Source organism: Haliotis cracherodii, unplaced genomic scaffold (assembly GCF_022045235.1).
Source record: "Haliotis cracherodii isolate W230 unplaced genomic scaffold, xgHalCrac1.p SCAF_1, whole genome shotgun sequence".
Classification (NCBI taxonomy): Eukaryota; Metazoa; Mollusca; class Gastropoda; order Lepetellida; family Haliotidae; genus Haliotis; species Haliotis cracherodii.
Genome location: NW_027266264.1, coordinates 5388791 through 5409654, shown reverse-complemented (window position 1 = coordinate 5409654; position 20864 = coordinate 5388791). Strand labels below are relative to the sequence as shown.

At 40.3% G+C, this 20864-nt stretch overlaps 1 protein-coding gene across 1 annotated transcript in view; it reads right to left on the bottom strand.

Annotated features, from left to right (window-relative positions):
• LOC139459127 (calpain-2 catalytic subunit-like) overlaps positions 1-20864 on the bottom strand; it is a 43036-nt gene that overhangs the window by 11846 nt on the left and 10326 nt on the right. Inside the window, exons 2-6 of the mRNA XM_071240581.1 lie at positions 13139-13261; positions 12808-12939; positions 5546-5739; positions 4706-4874; positions 3869-4032 (exon numbers count right to left, since the gene is read on the bottom strand). Of these exons, the coding sequence (XP_071096682.1) occupies positions 3869-4032; positions 4706-4874; positions 5546-5739; positions 12808-12939; positions 13139-13261 (782 nt within the window). The remainder of the gene's footprint in view (positions 1-3868; positions 4033-4705; positions 4875-5545; positions 5740-12807; positions 12940-13138; positions 13262-20864) is intronic.

The window sequence follows — 20864 nt, the reverse complement described above, 5'->3', positions numbered from 1 at the left end:
TCTATTGACTATCACTAGCTATAGACACACGTTGTAGCTTCCTCAGTGTACACTTCTATTGACTATCACTAGCTATAGCTATAGACACACATTGAGCTTCCTCGGTGTACACTTCTATTGACTATCACTAGCTATAGACACACGTTGTAGCTTCCTCGGTGTACACTTCTATTTACTATCACTAGCTATAGACACACGTTGTAGCTTCCTCGATGTACACTTCTATTGACTATTACTAGTATAGCTATAGACACACGTTGAAGCTTCCTCGGTGTACACTTCTATTGACTATCACTAGTATAGCTATAGACACACGTTATAGCTTCCTCGGTGTACACTTCTATTGACTATCACTAGCTATAGATACACGTTGTAGCTTCCTCGGTGTACACTTCTATTGACTATCACTAGCTATAGACACACGTTGAAGCTTCCTTGGTGTACACTTCTATTGACTATTACTAGTATAGCTATAGACACACGTTGAAGCTTCCTCGGTGTACACTTCTATTGACTATCACTAGCTATAGACACACGTTGTAGCTTCCTCGGTGTACACTTCTATTGACTATCACTAGCTATAGATACACGTTGTAGCTTCCTCGGTGTACACTTCTATTGACTATCACTAGCTATAGACACACGTTGAAGCTTCCTTGGTGTACACTTCTATTGACTATTACTAGTATAGCTATAGACACACGTTGAAGCTTCCTCGGTGTACACTTCTATTGACTATCACTAGCTATAGACACACGTTGTAGCTTCCTCGGTGTACACTTCTATTGACTATTACTAGTATAGCTACAGACACACGTTGAAGCTTCCTCGGTGTACACTTCTATTGACTATCGCTAGTATAGCTATAGACACACGTTATAGCTTCCTCGGTGTACACTTCTATTGACTATCACTAGCTATAGACACACGTTGTAGCTTCCTCGGTGTACACTTCTATTGACTATCACTAGCTATAGACACACGTTGAAGCTTCCTCGGTGTACACTTCTATTGACTATCACTAGTATAGCTATAGACACACGTTGAAGCTTCCTCGGTGTACACTTCTATTGACTATCACTAGCTATAGACACACGTTGTAGCTTCCTCGGTGTACACTTCTATTGACTATTACTAGTATAGCTACAGACACACGTTGAAGCTTCCTCGGTGTACACTTCTATTGACTATCGCTAGTATAGCTATAGACACACGTTATAGCTTCCTCGGTGTACACTTCTATTGACTATCACTAGCTATAGATACACGTTGTAGCTTCCTCGATGTACACTTCTATTGACTATCACTAGCTATAGACACACGTTGAAGCTTCCTTGGTGTACACTTCTATTGACTATTACTAGTATAGCTATAGACACACGTTGAAGCTTCCTCGGTGTACACTTCTATTGACTATCACCAGCTATAGACACACGTTGAAGCTTCCTCGGTGTACACTTCTATTGACTATTACTAGTATAGCTATAGACACACGTTGTAGCTTCCTCGGTGTACACTTCTATTGACTATTACTAGTATAGCTATAGACACACGTTGAAGCTTCCTTGGTGTACACTTTTATTGACTATCACTAGCTATAGACACACGTTGAAGCTTCCTCGGTGTACACTTCTATTGACTATCACTAGTATAGCTATAGACACACGTTATAGCTTCCTCGGTGTACACTTCTATTGACTATCACTAGCTATAGATACACGTTGTAGCTTCCTCGGTGTACACTTCTATTGACTATCACTAGCTATAGACACACGTTGAAGCTTCCTCGGTGTACACTTCTATTGACTATTACTAGTATAGCTATAGACACACGTTGAAGCTTCCTCGGTGTACACTTCTATTGACTATCACTAGCTATAGACACACGTTGAAGCTTCCTCGGTGTACACTTCTATTGACTATCACCAGCTATAGACACACGTGGTAGCTTCCTCGGTGTACACTTCTATTGACAGTCACTAGCTATAGACACACGTGGTAGCTTCCTCGGTGTACACTTCTATTGACTATCACTAGCTATAGACACACGTTGTAGCTTCCTCGGTGTACACTTCTATTGACTACCACTAGCTATAGACACACGTTATAGCTTCCTCGGTGTACACTTCTATTGACTATCACTAGCTATAGACACACGTTGTAGCTTCCTCGGTGTACACTTCTATTGACTATCACTAGCTATAGACACACGTTGAAGCTTCCTCGGTGTACACTTCTATTGACTATCACCAGTATAGCTATAGACACACGTTGAAGCTTCCTCGGTGTACACTTCTATTGACTATCACTAGTATAGCTATAGACACACGTTGTAGCTTCCTCGGTGTACACTTCTATTGACTATCACTAGTATAGCTATAGACACACGTTATAGCTTCCTCGGTGTACACTTCTATTGACTATCACTAGCTATAGACACACGTTGAAGCTTCCTCGGTGTACACTTCTATTGACTATCACTAGCTATAGACACACGTTGAAGCTTCCTCGGTGTACACTTCTATTGACTATCACTAGCTATAGACACACGTTGTAGCTTCCTCGGTGTACACTTCTATTGACTATCACTAGCTATAGACACACGTTGAAGCTTCCTCGGTGTACACTTCTATTGACTATTACTAGTATAGCTATAGACACACGTTGTAGATTCCTCGGTGTACACTTCTATTGACTATCACTAGCTATAGACACACGTTGAAGCTTCCTCGGTGTACACTTCTATTGACTATTACTAGTATAGCTATAGACACACGTTGAAGCTTCCTAGGTGTACACTTCTATTGACTATCACTAGCTATAGACACACGTTGAAGCTTCCTCGGTGTACACTTCTATTGACTATCACCAGCTATAGACACACGTGGTAGCTTCCTCGGTGTACACTTCTATTGACAGTCACTAGCTATAGACACACGTGGTAGCTTCCTCGGTGTACACTTCTATTGACTATCACTAGCTATAGACACACGTTGTAGCTTCCTCGGTGTACACTTCTATTGACTACCACTAGCTATAGACACACGTTGTAGCTTCCTCGGTGTACACTTCTATTGACTATCACTAGCTATAGACACACGTTGTAGATTCCTCGGTGTATACTTCTATTGACTACCACTAGCTATAGACACACGTTGTAGATTCCTCGGTGTACACTTCTATTGACTATCACTAGCTATAGACACACGTTGTAGATTCCTCGGTGTACACTTCTATTGACTACCACTAGCTATAGACACACGTTATAGCTTCCTCGGTGTACACTTCTATTGACTACCACTAGCTATAGACACACGTTGTAGCTTCCTCGATGTACACTTCTATTGACTATCACTAGTATAGCTATAGACACACGTTGTAGCTTCCTCGGTGTACACTTCTATTGACTATCACTAGTATAGCTATAGACACACGTTGTAGATTCCTCGGTGTACACTTCTATTGACTATCACTAGCTATAGACACACGTTGTTGATCCCTCGGAATACGCATCTATTGACTATCACTAGCTACAAGATACATTAGGAGGTTCTATCGGAATACACTTTTATTGATTATTATATATCATTATCAATAGCTACACGTTGTTTCTCATTAGTAGAATTGAATTCTGTGTCCCAAGCAGTGGTTCACCGACCGTTGGCGTTTATCAATTGCACCCAGCATTAGCCATTGAGTAGTAATCTCACATGAAAACATTTGTATTGCTTGTTTATTGTCAATAATAACAGACAAACTAGTGTTATGGGCAACCGCTTATTTCTTTTTCTAATATCTGTGTGTTGCTTTAGAGGAATCGATATTTTTCAATTATTAGTAATGACAAATCTCTGTTCTGAACACTAACCCGTCACACCAGGCTCCCTCCCATTCGGTGTCCCCCCAGGGATTTCGGACCCGGATCAGTTTGGCTGTTGAGTCTTGGTGAGGTATTTCCTCCACACCGGTTATGACGTAAGAATGGTTGGATATCATCCCCTTCCGGTCCTGCTCAGCCCGCTCCTCCTTGTCCTGTATTACAGTCACGACAAGTTAGCAATAACTAAAGTAAAAATTTAATCAATTACTTGGCGTAATTTGTTATTGAAATCGATCTACGGTCGTATGCTTACATGTGACCTTGTTTGTTAGTTGTTCAACGCCGCATTCAGCAATATTTCAGCTTTATGACAGCGGTCTGTAAATAATCGAGACTGGACCAGACAAAATAGTGATTGATATCATGAGCATCGACCTACACAATTGGGATACGATGACATGCATCAGTCAAGTCAGCAGCCTGAGCACACGATTTCGTTAGTCGCCTCTTACGACAAGCATGGGTTACTGAAGACCTATTCTAACCCGGATCTTCACATGTAACCTACCAACGCTAGAAGTGTCGCGGTTCACCGTACAATCTATAATGGCGATATTCTGTGACGTATTATAGAAATACACGATATGAGTACATGTAAGGGTGACATGTAAATGGTATGATGTATATCAAGACACTGTTTTATAAAATATCTTTTATCTGCTAAATGTGTTTCAGTTCGGCTTCTATTGATATTCATGGATGAACGAAATATTTCCTTAATGGGGCAAGTGTTCATTTATCGTATCGTGTATTTCGCGACACGAAGTTAATCGTTACAGTTTTATCAATCTACAACCTATTTGCTCCATGAGACTGGTGACTTACAACACTGAGACAACCAATCACAGCACCGCACTGGAATGCAGCCCGGATGAGATAAAATTCATGTTCGCGGAGATCAGAAGGGTTGTACCACTCGGCCAAACCCCCAGTCAGGTCGGTGAAGGCGTCGGCTTCGAACCCGTACTCCAGAGCCTCATAGGACTGGTTCATCCTGCAATGAACCATTACGTTGTGACATGTTTTACCTGATGTAACCTTTTTTCTTAAAATAGGGTTGCCCCGAACTATATACATACAATAGAGACCAAATAAAACTAAGCAATAGATCAATTGTGTATATTTTTCAATATATACTTGAATATTAGATTTGACCAAAACATGACAAACGTTATCTAAATGTTACCAGGATGAAAACACAGCACAATTAAGGTCCAAAACACAACTATAGTATGAAATACATCACCAGCGAATGACCATTTTCTTGTTTGTTTCTTTTGTAACCACATTTAAACATTGGAGTGTACTTTGTCTTTTATCATGACGTCACTAACATTGGATGGTTACAAAATAATATGTGTGGTTAACGATGTTCCATCCTACCCCGAGGTGTACATCACTGTTTATGTTATCAGCAACAGGTCTGCCTAAACATGACACATACCGTTGTGATATAGCTGGCATAAAACTCTCTACTGAGTGCAACAACGCTTATTCACATATACCCGTGAACATGACCGAATACATAATCAGATATCAACAATATGTCGCAAGATTTGAAATTTTCAAACATGGGTCCTATCGCATATTAAATAGATGTCTTGTTTCTTAGACCGTTTTGTTGCCATGTTATACGTCAAGCAAGACCTTTATAAAACTGCTTACTTGGCATAGGCTTTCTCCACAAGAGATACCCAGAATTCGTCAGGGTCTGAAGAGTGGGCAAAGAGGATCTTGCCTTCCACGGTGGGGAGCAGGTCGTCAATGTACACGTCCACCCACTGGCCGAACTGCCAGAACTTGCAATGGAACTTTCCGTCATAGCGAGATGTGCCGAATGTATTGTCTTCAGGGATGATCTGAAACAAACACGACAAAATGTACGTTTTAGCGCAATGTAAAAATATCAATGGAAGAAGATATAGCTTTACTAATCTTCAAAAGTGAGATCGTATGTGACTGTGTGTATGCACGGTAGTTCGTTTCCCGACCATAGTAACGACATGGTATCCAAATTGCGGTGTTTTCGTATGAAATGTCAAACATGCTACAAAGCCATTTTCTGAAGTCCCAAAGTCAACGTTTTGGATTTGTTACCTCTATTTGTAGCAATTGCTATGAATGTTATACCGCGTGTAGCCAAGTCTTGAGGAAAATAAATCAAATTATATTTTATGCATGTATTTATATGGTGGACATTTCCGAATTTGACGCATCAGTGACAAAATTACGTCCGATGCAATTCCCTATTTTGACGTGTACCATATGTTCCCATGCTCTAAGGGGCGGTCGGGTAGCCTAGTGGTTAAAGCGTTCGCTCGTCACGCCGAAGACCCGGGTTCGATTCCCGACATGGGTACAATGTGTGAAGCCCATTTCTGGTGTCCCCCGCCGTGATATTGCTGGAATATTGCTAAAAGCGGCGTAAAACCATATTCACTCACTCACTCACTCACTCCCATGCTCTAAGATGAACAGTTTACTTGCCTGTGCATGTGTTTGTTATGTGTACCACCGGTGAGACAGGATATACTCACCTTTTCGCGAACACCTGGTATCATCATTATTTGATTCATAAAAACATACTTATTATTTTGTCGGAATCGTAGAATTTCCTATGATTATTGAATGAGAGTTTGGTTGCCTTAAAACCAAACTCATGGGAATTTTAATCGTTTCATTTCTGCATAGGATCTGTTCTTAAGAGTGTTATTAGTGCCAGGCTATATAATTGGCTATGAGTAAATAAACACTGGAACCTGTAACGTCATGTTAAACGCACCTTGAGTTACATAAAATTCACAGATTAAGAGGTCGCAGAGAACACGAGTAATTCCTACATTCTATAAATATATTTGTCTCATGACAATGTCTTCACACTGGTTTGTGAGAGAGCGAGGTTTTACGCCAACTGCACACATCTGCAGTGTTTGTTATCCAGAAAGAGAATGTACACAATAACGGTTTCCCCATAAAATAAACACCCTGTACTTTGTTCTTTTTTATTGTTTAATGATGGTTTTCATTTTATGATTCAATACACTAATATTCTGATAGAGACTCAACCGTCAAGTTGTATGTTTAACGGCAACACAAACCAAATAAAATTGTTAAACAGAATGTGAAAACGGATAGCTTCTGTGTTGTTTCCATGGATCACTAAAACGATTACTTCCTGGTGCTATATCATATTGGTTATGTTTAATATCCGTAATTGACGTTTTCTGCGTCGGGTGCAGCTGGCGCATGGCTGTCTCTGTTTGTTTAGATTTGTCTGGTGTTGACGTTGGGTTATTGCAGAGCAGTCCACACACTACATGTGTTTAATGGGTGGTGTAATCACTGGCTCACGTCAAGCCATCAACATGAAATTGTGTTTCATGACAAAACAATGACTATGTTCACATGGCAGCAATTGAAAAACAATACTTCATCCGAACCATGGACAACACCCAACTGTCATTGTATCGATTCTTACACAACACTGTAATTACCCATCTTTACATACATCGATGAAAACACCATCCATGTAACCAAGACTGCAAGTCATTGCTACCAATGAATGACATCAAGGTATGTGGACATCAGTGTGGGCAGGTTGATGAGACAGACACTGTACTGATGTGCCTCGCTAACACATGGAGCCGAGCTATGACGAGCCGAAATCCGAGTTTTGCCTCCTCGAAAGGTTTTCAGCGTAGGAGTTTGATTAGGTTCCAGTGGGAGTCTGTTGCTTTGTTTCCAATGCATTCAATCTCCGGATCAGTCCACAATATGTGTCATCTCTAATCAAGAACTGTTCCTGTTCTGCTTGTGCTTAACTATATGCGTCGTGATCGGCAAGTTTGTTAACACCACCCCTCGACTATTGCGGGAAATGTATCCACTAATTATTATTTACTTTCAAATCTTGAAATAACCATTCATAATGGTCTTGACGGATAGACGTAGCACGCTCATTACTCAATGTAGACGCTATATTAAAGCATGTAGCTAAGGGACCGACCGTTTGAATATTCGAAGATGGGTAGACTGGATATCTTTGCAGCTGCAAAAACATATATGGTTTTTTTTAAATTAAAACTATGATTTAAAACAAATTTATAAAAACGTGCCACACAATGTCTTTGTATTCAGCACTCTGAGGTATAATTTTTTTTTTGAGACAGTTTATTTTTCGGTAAAATTCCAGCATCCTCAGATATGGTCTCAGTTCCGTTAAATCCTACTCCCTCACCAGTCAGTTGTTCCACTGTGGTTTTTTAGATATATGTGAAATATGCAGTGACTGTTAAAGTGCAAAACGTCACTACACTATCCGGATAAACTGTGAAGAGCAAAACAATTAATCCGTCTGACTTCTACCACAATTATATAATTGATTTATACCTGATTCCTACAGTATGAGACTAAAGGAGAGACGGGAAGCTAGTGACTGATGTAATGTTTCATTCCTTGTTACCAATTGTGTCTACCAACGTTTCAAGACTAAACAGCACTCCATTCTTTGCATGAAAGGTATCAGAGCAAATATACTATCCATCTAGTGGCATTAGATGCAGTCGACATTAAAGGATGTCCAGAGAAAATATACGCATTGGCCATCTTTCAATGAAAGGATGTGCAAACTTAAATAAACTGAGTCTGTTTCCGGTATCCCAAAGACGATTCCGGAGCCATGGTCACAAGAAAGGAAGAAGGCCAACTGATATCTCTGATTTTGCAGATCTGTTGCCCATCTCCTCTAAAATCCAGACTATATTTTGTGTTGTCATAAGAAATCAAGCACCCGTCTCTTAAATGAGTGTACTGTACTTGAACTTCTGTATTGTTTTAGTCTCTTAGTTTATCATGTTAGTTATTTTTATGCAGTTGGAATCGTACACTGTTATTGTCGCTTTTATTTGCACTATGGATCTTTTGAGTTAACTTTGATTACTAAATTATGTAAAACAACTTCTGGCGCGGTTTTGCTTTGAGTATGGCGGATTGTTGAAGTCCACATCCTTAAACACTGAGAGGACTCTTGCCAGTTACCTGTATGATCATTTCATGGCCCTCTGACATTTAACGCATGAGGGTTATTATCGTTAAAATGTCATCGCTTACTGACTGGTTTGTGTTTTAAGTGCCATTACTTTATATGAAACATAAAGCACTCCAAATGTCAGATGGCTTAATGATAAAGCGATAGAGAAATCGGGTAATACAGGGGAGGTAGTTGTCCAATAGTCATGTAGATGGAGGAAAAGATAAATGGAGTGGATGAGGCCGACCTGCCTGTTATCTTCTAATCGTTTGTCAAGTTCTTGGTCATAACTAATCTCCTCGGAAGGATGCTCTACAATAATGGATTCAAAACTACAGCTTATTATGAGACATGTATCCCATGTGACATTTTTTCCTGTATCATTAGGGTGAATATGGATAACAACTACAACATGGAATAGTCTAACTAAACCATTGTGTGAGCTCATGAATGAATGGCGTGCTACTCGGGTCCTTGGTGCTGAAGCAGACAAACCAGCGGTTGATAACGCAATGATCTGTCCCAACCCTTGTGTTTCTGAGACAATCTGTTACAGCCAGGATGTGTGGGATTTACCGCTGAACTAGTTACATTCCGTGGGTTTTTGTTTAATGTGGGATGGAAGCCTAAAGAAACGCCGTTTTATCATTTATCATTTGAATTTACAAACAGGATTAGGCACACGTTTATGTAGATGTTGTAGTTCTCAAAGTGAGGACACGGAAGGCGAATGGCAGTGTTTTGGTATTTCATATTTCCCCAAACCAATAATGATTTATCGTTATATGAGATCCCATTCTGTTGATCTAGCGAGTATATTGTTGCCGTTAATGTCTTTGCCGAGCATTTGTAGAATGACGTGTGAATAAACCTATTCCCGGTCTGTAAATGAAATTGAAATAGATATTTTACATAAATAATGATAATAACACGTGCCACGAGCTCTCTGTTATGCTTCTGCAACCCACGCTTGTCGTAAGAGGTGATTAATGGGTACAGGTGGTCATACTCGCGGATCCCAAATACGTAGATCGATGCTCACGTGATGTTAATCACTGGATTGTCTGGTCCAGACTCAGTTATTTACAAAATGGCGTCATAAAGCTGGAATATTGCTGAGTGTTGCGTTAAACATCATACAACAAACAAAACTCTATCATGACTTATATAAGCGACTTTTAAGAAGAAAAAGAAGTAATGAAATATTATTTAAAAAGGTCGTGATGCACTAAACACTGATATTTCAATGGCATTTACATTGACTTCACAACACAAGACTAACTTGTCGTGTAGGATTTACACGTAATACATAACATGGTTTTTTTTTTACCAACTACCATCATCTCTTTGACAAACAAGTAGGTGTACAGCATCTCCCTATGCGTGCCTTGTCCAATCATGCAACTTCGTGGGAGGCCAAAATATCAATAATACAGTAGAGAGAAGGTCGCCTTGCCGAAGGGGTCTGTATTGATTATGTCCCTGGTAATGGTCATGTGTACGTAAATATAGCAGTGAATCCCCCACATTAAGGTGAAATTGGCATCCATGTTGTGCTTTAGTTTTGGTAACAGTGGAAAGAAAATCGCCCGGATTATCAAATATACCGATTAACGACACATGGATACGGGTAATGCTCTTTTGAAGGCGTTCGCAGAAAAAATCGTCCGACAGGCACGGCTTACGGACTGTCGGTGTCCGAACCAGCTATAGGCTTCACTGTGTGTAAGAGTTAATTCTTTGATAAAAAAGTGAATGAATAAGCGTTTCATCTAATCATCCTTTATGCCAGACATTTCCAAATTTGACGTATTCATGCCAAAATCATTGTCTGAAACAATTCCCTATATTTGAGCATATGTTCCCGTCTTCTTTACAGTTGAACAGTTGACTTGCAGGATGCCACCAGTGGGGCTGGATGCGCACACCTTTTCAAGAACACTTGGTATCGGCACTATTTCATCGGAATCGTACAATGGACTCTGTTTTCAGTAAACACTTCTGGTGATGGTGAAAATGGTTTTGTCGCTTGTATTTAGAGTAAGATGTCGCTCAGCTTTCTCGCGAAATATAGTTTAAGTTTATATTACTTCATGACCCCGAGATGCTCCAAAAAAGGCATTAACTTCAAATTTCGGCAATCCATTCGTCTTGAAGAACACCATATAGTCTGTACGTACAAACGTGCTTGACTTTGTTGTATAAAGGACATCATACAAGACACAATGCAACCCTCCACACATTGTGCGTCCATCATGCGACATTTATGCAATTGTTTGATCAAGGCTGCAGCACAATTCAAGGCCTCCGTAATGTTTTCATAAAGATTTATGGCAGACATGTGAAGGACACTACCGAATTTGACGATCAGTGACAAAAATTATGTCCGATTCAATTCCCTATTTTGACTTGTACCTTATGTCCCGGGTGATTTCAGGTGAACAATTGACTTGCCTTTGCATGTGTTTGTGACGGGTGCCACCTGCGGGGCAGTATGCGCTAACCTTTTTGCGAGCACATAAATATCAACACTATTTTATTGTGATTCATAAACAAATACACATGTAGTTGGAATGGTACAATAGACTGTTTTTCGGCAGAGAGAGCTTATGAATATGGAAACTGCTTTGGCGTTTTTATTTTCAATGAAGCATCAGTCACGTCATGTTTCAGTCCACAGTAACACTGTATTATGTCGACAATGCAATATGTCAACTATGTCATATGACGAGCGTGGATATGTCAGAGTCATTTCAACCATGTTATGTGCCACCTACGCCACTTGCCAGCTTCATGCGTCAAGTATATTGCATGTGAACCAAACTTTCATGTACTATGCTAACATTGCATATCTGAAAACGTGACTCTAGTTTGTTTCTGTTCCTAACTAGGAACAAGTATTCAAATATCTACTAGCATGCAACCAAACAATAAATTCCACTTATGAATACAGTGTGGTAAGCAAACTCTCGCTGCCACCCGCCGCGAAATGCGTGGTTGTTAAAAGTGAACCTAAACCCTATTCACTCACTCGTTAACACGGCTCTCGTTCAAGAATAGTGCTGTATGAATATTGAATGAAAGATGTTGTTGGCACGATCTCACGTCGACAAGAAATCAATGCGATAACTTGTTTACATGAAATGATGAAAGCATTTTATTTTATTTTATTTTTGCTATTTCCATGTTCTGCAAGTTTGCTTTAACGATTTGGGCGTTTAAATTCTAATTTGGGTGAAATAAACCCAATATGATTTCTAAAGATTCATTTTGATTTAATCCAATTTTAATCAATATTACTATTTGGCCAAACAATTTGAATGTTCATTACACATTGTTTGAGAATGTTCTGGACAACATTTGAAGCATAAAGTAAAGTAGACACTTACGAGGGGCGATTGATAAATCCTGAGCCTCTCATAGGAGGTTTTGACCTAAAGACATGATATATGTTTCAACATAACGCCTTCCAAATTGATACACTATTGCCAACGATGTTGGTCGGATTTTATCTCAGTTTCATAGGAGTCTTTCTAGAAGCCCCAAAACGTTCTCAACACCTGCTATGACGTCATCGTTCGAGTCGAGGGGGTTCCAGCTGGAGCATGTTTCGTGTTTGGGAACAGATAGAAGTCTGGTGCTGAAGAGGTTTGGATTGTAGCCTCGGCAATGACTGATTTTTCCTGAATGCATTGTCCTGATGAAAGAGCACACCTTTTCTCAGGTTCCCGCGTCTCCCCGTAGTCTTATTTGCACAGAAGAGGAAGATAATATGCTTCGTTTATTGTCTGGCCTTGCAGACGATAGTCCCATGCTGACACCCTCGGGATCCCATACACTTTCCAGCTGATGGGTATGTACCTTCTTTGGTAATGGTGATGTCGAATGCTACACTTACCTTGGCCATGAGCTGTGGTTTCTCTGCAATGGCAGACAGAGTTGAGAGGAACCAGCAGTCGTTCAGGTCACCCTGCTTCATGTCATGGCGGCTCGTGCCATCGGCTATCAAAGACGGCTTTCTCGAAAGTTCCTGGAAATAATCGTGAATGTGATACTTGTCAGTCAAAAAATAATTCCATGTATATATTTGAATCTTAATCTAATTTAAAGCCACAACAGCCATTTTAAAGCCCATGGTATATTTATGAATGATTCTGTATCCGTTAAAGTGAAATCATATTTGGTCAATAAACATATATTTGAATGTAGAGTATGTAATTATGACGTACCGATGGACGTTTCCAAGTAATCTTCTTTTCTAGTTTCTTTTTTCGGAAGACTGATTTTAAGTTAGGGGGGAATTCTGGGTCGACGAACAAACCGCCTGAGGAAGACTGTGTAGATACAGGAACCTGGGAAAATAGAAAAATGGAAATGAACCAATTATATGGTGCACACACTATGTAACTGTATGTGTACTTATCGATCAGTACCATATACAAATGGGTTCTATTAAGCAGTGCGGTTATAAATAAATAATGTACGCAACAATTATCTGTTAATAAGCCATATCTTCAAAATGCTCCAAATATTGTTATTATATTACTATTCAGTGGAACAGCGCTACAGCAGTACATTTCGCGAACAGCGGTGTTCGTTCCAGCATTTCACGCATATAAGTGTAGGGTGACATAATTAGGTCTTAATATGGCTACGGTATCACGGTGCATTAACCGATATTCACCAGTTGATGTCATTATAAGTGCAGCTAAGTGATATGTGTGCATGGTGGGATGGGAACTGAGTAGTCCAACAATATATACGTGGGGGGTAAGGCGGCTGTTATTATGGATTAATCATGGTTGTAGTCATAGACGGTGATCACATCGGAGGAGAGTACTCATGTGGACCATATGAGCAGCATTAAATTATTTAGATTAAATTATTCATTTGTACAGCGCACTTTCATATTCATAAATGCTCAAATCGCTAAGACCATGACATATCTACTTTATTAGCCCGGTCAATGGATCAGAGTGCGCTCGATCTTCATCCTCGGCTCCGTGGGGAGTACACAGGATCGCGTGTCAGAACCCAGGTGGTCAATGTACCCCAATGCATATTGTATCCACCTGGAGAACGTTACCTCGTGGGCAGCGTACCCATGTGTACTCCACACCAACACGTTTGACGTACCTATGTGTACTCCGCACCAACACGTTTGACGTACCTACGTGTACTCCGCACCAACACGTTTGACGTACCTACGTGTACTCCGCACCAACATGTTTGACGTACCTATATGTACTCTGCACCAACACGTTTGACGTACCTATGTGTACTCCGCACCAACACGTTTGACGTACCTATGTGTACTCCACACCAACATGTTTGACGTACCTACGTGTACTCCGCACCAACACGTTTGACGTACCTATGTGTACTCCGCACCAACATGTTTGACGTACCTATGTGTACTCTGCACCAACACGTTTGACGTACCTATGTGTACTCCACACCAACACGTTTGACGTACCTACGTGTACTCCGCACCAACACGTTTGACGTACCTATGTGTACTCCGCACCAACACGTTTGACGTACCTATGTGTACTCCGCACCAACACGTTTGACGTACCTACGTGTACTCCGCACCAACATGTTTGACGTACCTACGTGTACTCCACACCAACACGTTTGACGTACCTATGTGTACTCCGCACCAACACGTTTGACGTACCTATGTGTACTCCAAACCAACATGTTTGACGTACCTATGTGTACTCCACACCAACATGTTTGACGTACCTATGTGTACTCCGCACCAACACGTTTGACGTACCTACGTGTACTCCGCACCAACATGTTTGACGTACCTATATGTACTCTGCACCAACACGTTTGACGTACCTATGTGTACTCCGCACCAACACGTTTGACGTACCTATGTGTACTCCACACCAACACGTTTGACGTACCTATGTGTACTCCACACCAACACGTTTGACGTACCTATGTGTACTCCACACCAACATGTTTGACGTACCTATGTGTACTCCGCACCAACATGTTTGACGTACCTATGTGTACTCCACACCAACATGTTTGACGTACCTATGAGTACATACGAGTATGGAGGGCGTACCCATGTGATGGGCGTACTCATATGATGGGCGTATTCACGTGATGGGCGTACTCATGTGGACCACATACCGATATAAAGACCGTACCGATGTGGACCACGAACCAACACGGACGGTGTACTCATGCAGACAACGTATCTATGTGAAGGGCGTACCCATGTGGACCATTTACCTATGTGGAGAACGCACCTATGTGGAAGTGGTACCAGCAAGAAGGGCGTATCCATGTAGACAGCGTACCAGCTGAGAGGACGTACTAATGGCGATCCATATGCAAAACGTATCCATATTCACAGCTTATCCATGTGGACAAAGCACCTATGCACAATACGTATCCATGTGTACAACATATCTACGTGGAAACATGTACCTATGTGAGCAACGTACTCATGTACCATGTACCCGACGGTGTGAACTCCTGCAACTGTATCAGAACACTGTCTGTAACACCTTTTCCTAATCCTATTAAGGACATTTCTCTGGGAAATATATATTCTCATTGTCTCATTAATGCAACTTGAATGTTTTGTATCAATAACCTATGCCTCTTAACGTGCCTGGCGACACATAATCTAAATACGACGCACAGAAACAGAAGCTAAAAACGATTAAATTAACGCTTGTCGTATTTCAAGAAGAAGTGCTGGCAATCAAACTATCAATGTTAAAGAATGACTTGTTTTGAAGTTGTTTATCTCTATAAAAATAACATGGTTATAGCTATTTTCCAATAAGTCATATTTCAAATGTTCCCGTCCTACGACCGTGTCACCAAGGTACTCGTTCCACACTACTTGGAGAAAGATCAATATTTTATTGTCAATATTTAATATCCTTCCAGGGAGGCTGCAACCATTTCTAAAATCAATATCAAAACATTTTCATTTCCTCGGGGCCGATATCACATCAACATGGAACGTCATGTATGACATATTCTCACATTGGACATGACTACAACAGTTTTCAAAAACAGCAAATTAAATAATATATTGGCCAAAACATGGTGATATAAGATTTCATATGAAATGATAAAGACTTCCGGTGTCTCTTATGACCTAGAGTTTCTTAACGATCCTTTCCAAATAAGTTGCAAGCGCTTGTGTGATTGGATTGTCTGCGTCTGTAGGCCGCAAGATGCTCCATGACAAGGAAGAACTAAGTACCGTAGTGCATACTAAGCACCATATATCACATCGTACACAGAATATGTGTGGCCTATAGAGTATTTGCTACTACTATAGGCCTAAAAGTACGAGAGTTGTAGGGCATGTTTACTCAGAACACAGGAGAAACACAGATGGCCACGATCAGCTGCTTCTTGGTCGAATCCAAGAATTTGTTCCGAGTGAGAGAGCAAGGTACACAAAACGTTAGCGATATTGCAGCAATATCTCACTGTGTTCGTCCATTGTACTGTAGTATATAGAATCAAACCCAGGTATTCGGTACTGACACTTTTACCCTCTCTATGTATATATGCAAGCATATAGTACTGAGGCTTTAGCATACACATACAAAATCAGTTTGAACAATGAAGTATATTCTTGCAAAAATGCGAGCAACATGCAACTATGTGTAATGCATTTGCAGTTATCACAACGTGAAATAGTAAATGAATTATTTTCTATTATCTATGTACACTTTGTAGGATTTTGAAAATATGAGATTTCATTATTACTGAAAACAATTTGGGAAGTCCGCTGTCTTGATGTCCCCTATTATGATAATGCTGGTATGAAGTAAACAGCTTATTTACCTTTCTAAAATAACGTCCGTACATAACCAACATGCACACATGTTTGGAACAACAGCAATAAATTGTGTCTTTAAGAGTGTACATATGTCAGAACACATGCAATTACTTCCTCTACAGCCCATAACGTCCCATATGAAACCTGCCTAGGTTACAGTGACTTTGGAACTGACACATTGAACGTACAGTTCGACACAAGGCTATCAGTCAACTTCCTGTAATAGTTTTTAAGAATGTATGATGTCAGTCTGATGGTTAGGATGTAATAAAACGAAACCCCTGACATTAAACTACTGGTGTACAATTACGCTGCCAACATTTACCGTTCAAGGATTCTATATTTATCAGTTAAGGCAGTGTTATCTCAACATATGACAGCATGATTGCTTCTAGTTCCCATCTAACGTCTGTCGAACATTATACAGAACGAAGCCGAGACCTCCTATTCCACCTGTTCGATCCATGCGGCGACCATCATTACTTCAATGCAATGCTCCAATACGTGAAGAAGTCATCACTCGAATCTGTTCCGGAATATACAGATTCGAGAGATGGGAGTGGGGGAGTAGGTTTTAACGCCGCTTTGAAGAGTATTTTAATTATGCCACGGCTTATCAGCTTAAAGTGGGAGGAAAGCCCGAAGTGATGCAGGTTCCAGTTTACCACACGAGCACGGGTATGGTGCTGACAAAACTAGAAACATAATCGGGGCGAACCGGGATTCGAACCCACAAACAGGTTTCTAGCGTAATGCTTTACAACTAAGCCATTTCAGACTAAGTGCGCATGTACCCCGGGGTAGGAATTATCTCATACAAACTTACTTGAGAACCCAATGTAACATGAGTGAAATATGTATGTGTTTACTCATCAATTACTTATAAATACTCAGACATCAAGCTTTATCAACCTATGTTATACCCTTGTTCTTAACATTACTGCCCATCGACGTGCCAGTTGATTAACCGTTTCATCAATATTTCAGTGTTTGGCAATACCAATGTGCTGATATAATTAATTGGAAGGAATTGTAAGGAGCTTCTCTGTTCTCAATTCTTGTTCATAAATACGTAAATCAGAAAAGGTTACGTCGTGTTGTGTATACCATCTTGACCAACACGTCACATCATTACTGCATGTCACGCTTTCATCATTCTTACTTTTCTAATCCAGTGTGGGCATTGGTAGCTTCGCGGTTACAGGATCTCTTTCATACCGAATGCCCGGTGTCTTCAGATCACACAGTCCCCCCAACTCAATATCCGGCGGACATTGTTTACTGGGATAATTAGCCCCGGACATTTATACCGGATGTGTCGAATGTCGTAGAACTCGGTGACAATGTCCCAGGACCACTAATCCTTGGGTACCAATGTCAGGGGCTAGGAGCTATAATATGTTATCAATTTCGTTTTTCTGTTCCAGTATACAATCGCCTAGTCGTTTTGAAACAATGCCAGGCCAAACAAAACTAACACTTCGAGTTATATTATTCTCATGTACATAGAATATAAACACACGAAGTGATGTTTGTCTAACTGAACTCGAATTAGACAGAACTGGTCTGTGAGGCAATCTTTTCACTAATATTTTTTACAGTATCTACTGTCATTTACTCCTGTAGATTTATTTATAAAATCAAAATGGCGTACCCATTTTTCAGTCATCGATTGAAATTTAACTAGTCGTGTATTTGGGCGTATGCTGTTTTTTTTTTCTGACGGCGTTACATAGTACGGCACCATAACAACAACTCTTACATGACATAGATCAGGGTGCCGTTGTACGAAACAACCTTAGCACTACGACTGTTAAGGTTTGGGAGTTACGATCACCTTAGCGCTAAGATCGCGTTGCACCCAGTACTGATATACGAAGGGTACACAGTATAATACTTTTTTAATTTGACGTTTACACGATATACGGCTTTTCCATTGGACGAGAGGTCGGTCTCATGACCGCGAAATTGACGTTCCATGGGCGGATACAGCTTTTTTTACCGTGTTCTTGAAATGACTAAACACTGACTGACTACTTCCACATTCCTGGGGAAACCCCTGGAAATTCCCTAGCACAAAAACATACATAAACATTATTTCTGATCATTTAAAACCTTTAATGTTGGTCTCAGCATTTCAGTATACACTGAGAAACTTGCAGAGAAGAGAGCTAGACTTGCATGATTGTTCACGAATTTCCTCGCTACGGCCAATCCTAATGAACAAACGAAAAAATGCACATCCAAACTATCGTCAGTATCGACTCGATCTGTGTCTAGGCATACAGTGACCGTCTCCAGCAATCTACGAATTTACCTTGGTGTCTGTTTGACGCATCTTTAATCACCTTTCAATAATCGATCTGTTGATCAATGATAACTAACACATGTAACCACCACAGGCTCATTAACAACTTCGGAAATCCTGCCGTCACGTTTATCGTGTCGGCCATTTTGACGTCTTGTACTTGATGTAAATGTATTACGACGCGCTGTCATTGTGGCTGATTTACTGACGTAGTTCATTAAAGACCTTTCTCATCTAATGGGGATATTATATGAACACATGTGTCGCGTAAGATGTTTCTGAAGAGCAAGTTCTGCATCCATACGCTCATGTCACCTCTCGTTTTGGGGAACTATTTTATTCCGCGATATAGCTGGTTGTTGTTTGACTGTCAGTGTAAACATGAAGCTACAAGTTCTAAATAAAATTGTGTTTAGATCTTGGCTTACATCCTTTGAGGTAAGAAATTGTGATAAAAAATTATAAGAATTGACTTTCACTTTGTGTGAGTTCATTGGAGTATGAACCTTCATAGAGTGAGGGCCAAACATTGTATGAACGTCGTCGCAATCTCCGATCTTTATACAGTTTGTCCCTCACTCAATTCTTAAATGTGACTTATTATACAGAATCCTGATGCCGCTATATTTTGTCAGATTATCGCTATTTTAGTTCCCCGATACGTCCAGGGAGTGAGTTAATATTTTACACCGCTTTTAGAAATATCCCAGCAATATCATGGCGGGGGAGACCAGAAATGGGCTACACAGTTTGTACCCATGTGGGGAATCGAACTCGGGTGTTCGGCGTAACGAGTGAATGCATTCACCACTAGGATACTCCACCGCCCCGATATATCAAAGTATATTTATCAACTCAGTAATCCTTTCCTATTTTCTGCACACATTTATGCGACTGTGCACAAGAAAAATAATTGCGAAAAACCGTGTATGATTATGATAATAAACATAATTATAATAATTCAATGATTATGAAATTTTGGTTTTCCTTTACTATCAACTTTAATTAATTAATCGACCTTTACCCTCTCTTTTTACTAATACGTACCCAAGCTATCGAAAGAGAAGACGATCCGCATATATCTAAAATTCTGAATCATTAAAATTATAAATCATTTTATTTTAATTCCTACCTTGGAAAACAAATTTAACCGGTACAAACCATTGTCACCTCTTTATTTTACCCGAGAACAGCTGGTGCCAGTCGTGTCAAATCTCCATGGGCCACTCTCATTATAACAATAAAGTCAGAGTACATATATCGCCCGGATATTAAGTCCCAGGTCTGCTATAGAAGGACACAAGATCCGCCAAGGGGTATAACTGCTGGATATCAGGAATCAATGTCCAAAGAAGGACAATGTAAGCTAGGAACCATTGTCTCACGGCATAAGTTACAGGACAATTGTTCCACCGGACGATGTAAACCACACACGAAGCCCTTTCATGGCACAATGTGTGCAACCAGCCTTTATTGCTAAACGCGGCAAACGCACTCTCACTCTATAATAAGATAGTATATGTCGATGTAATCAATACTATCATTTACTTACCCAACAGTAACTAATGATTTGTAAAAAATTCTAAATGGCGACGCAATCCTTCTTGTGTTTAATGATTATCAGTCATGTTACAACCTAATAGTCATTCAAAAATGAGTCACTGGTTTCTGCATTGCATCAATGCGGTAAAGGTATTCGTAAACGTATTAGTCTTGTAAACCGGGTGTATGATTGTTGAATACGCAACGTCTTCTATACAGGGACAAACTCATACTGAATTCTGTTTGCGTTAACACCACGCTCCGCGCCCCT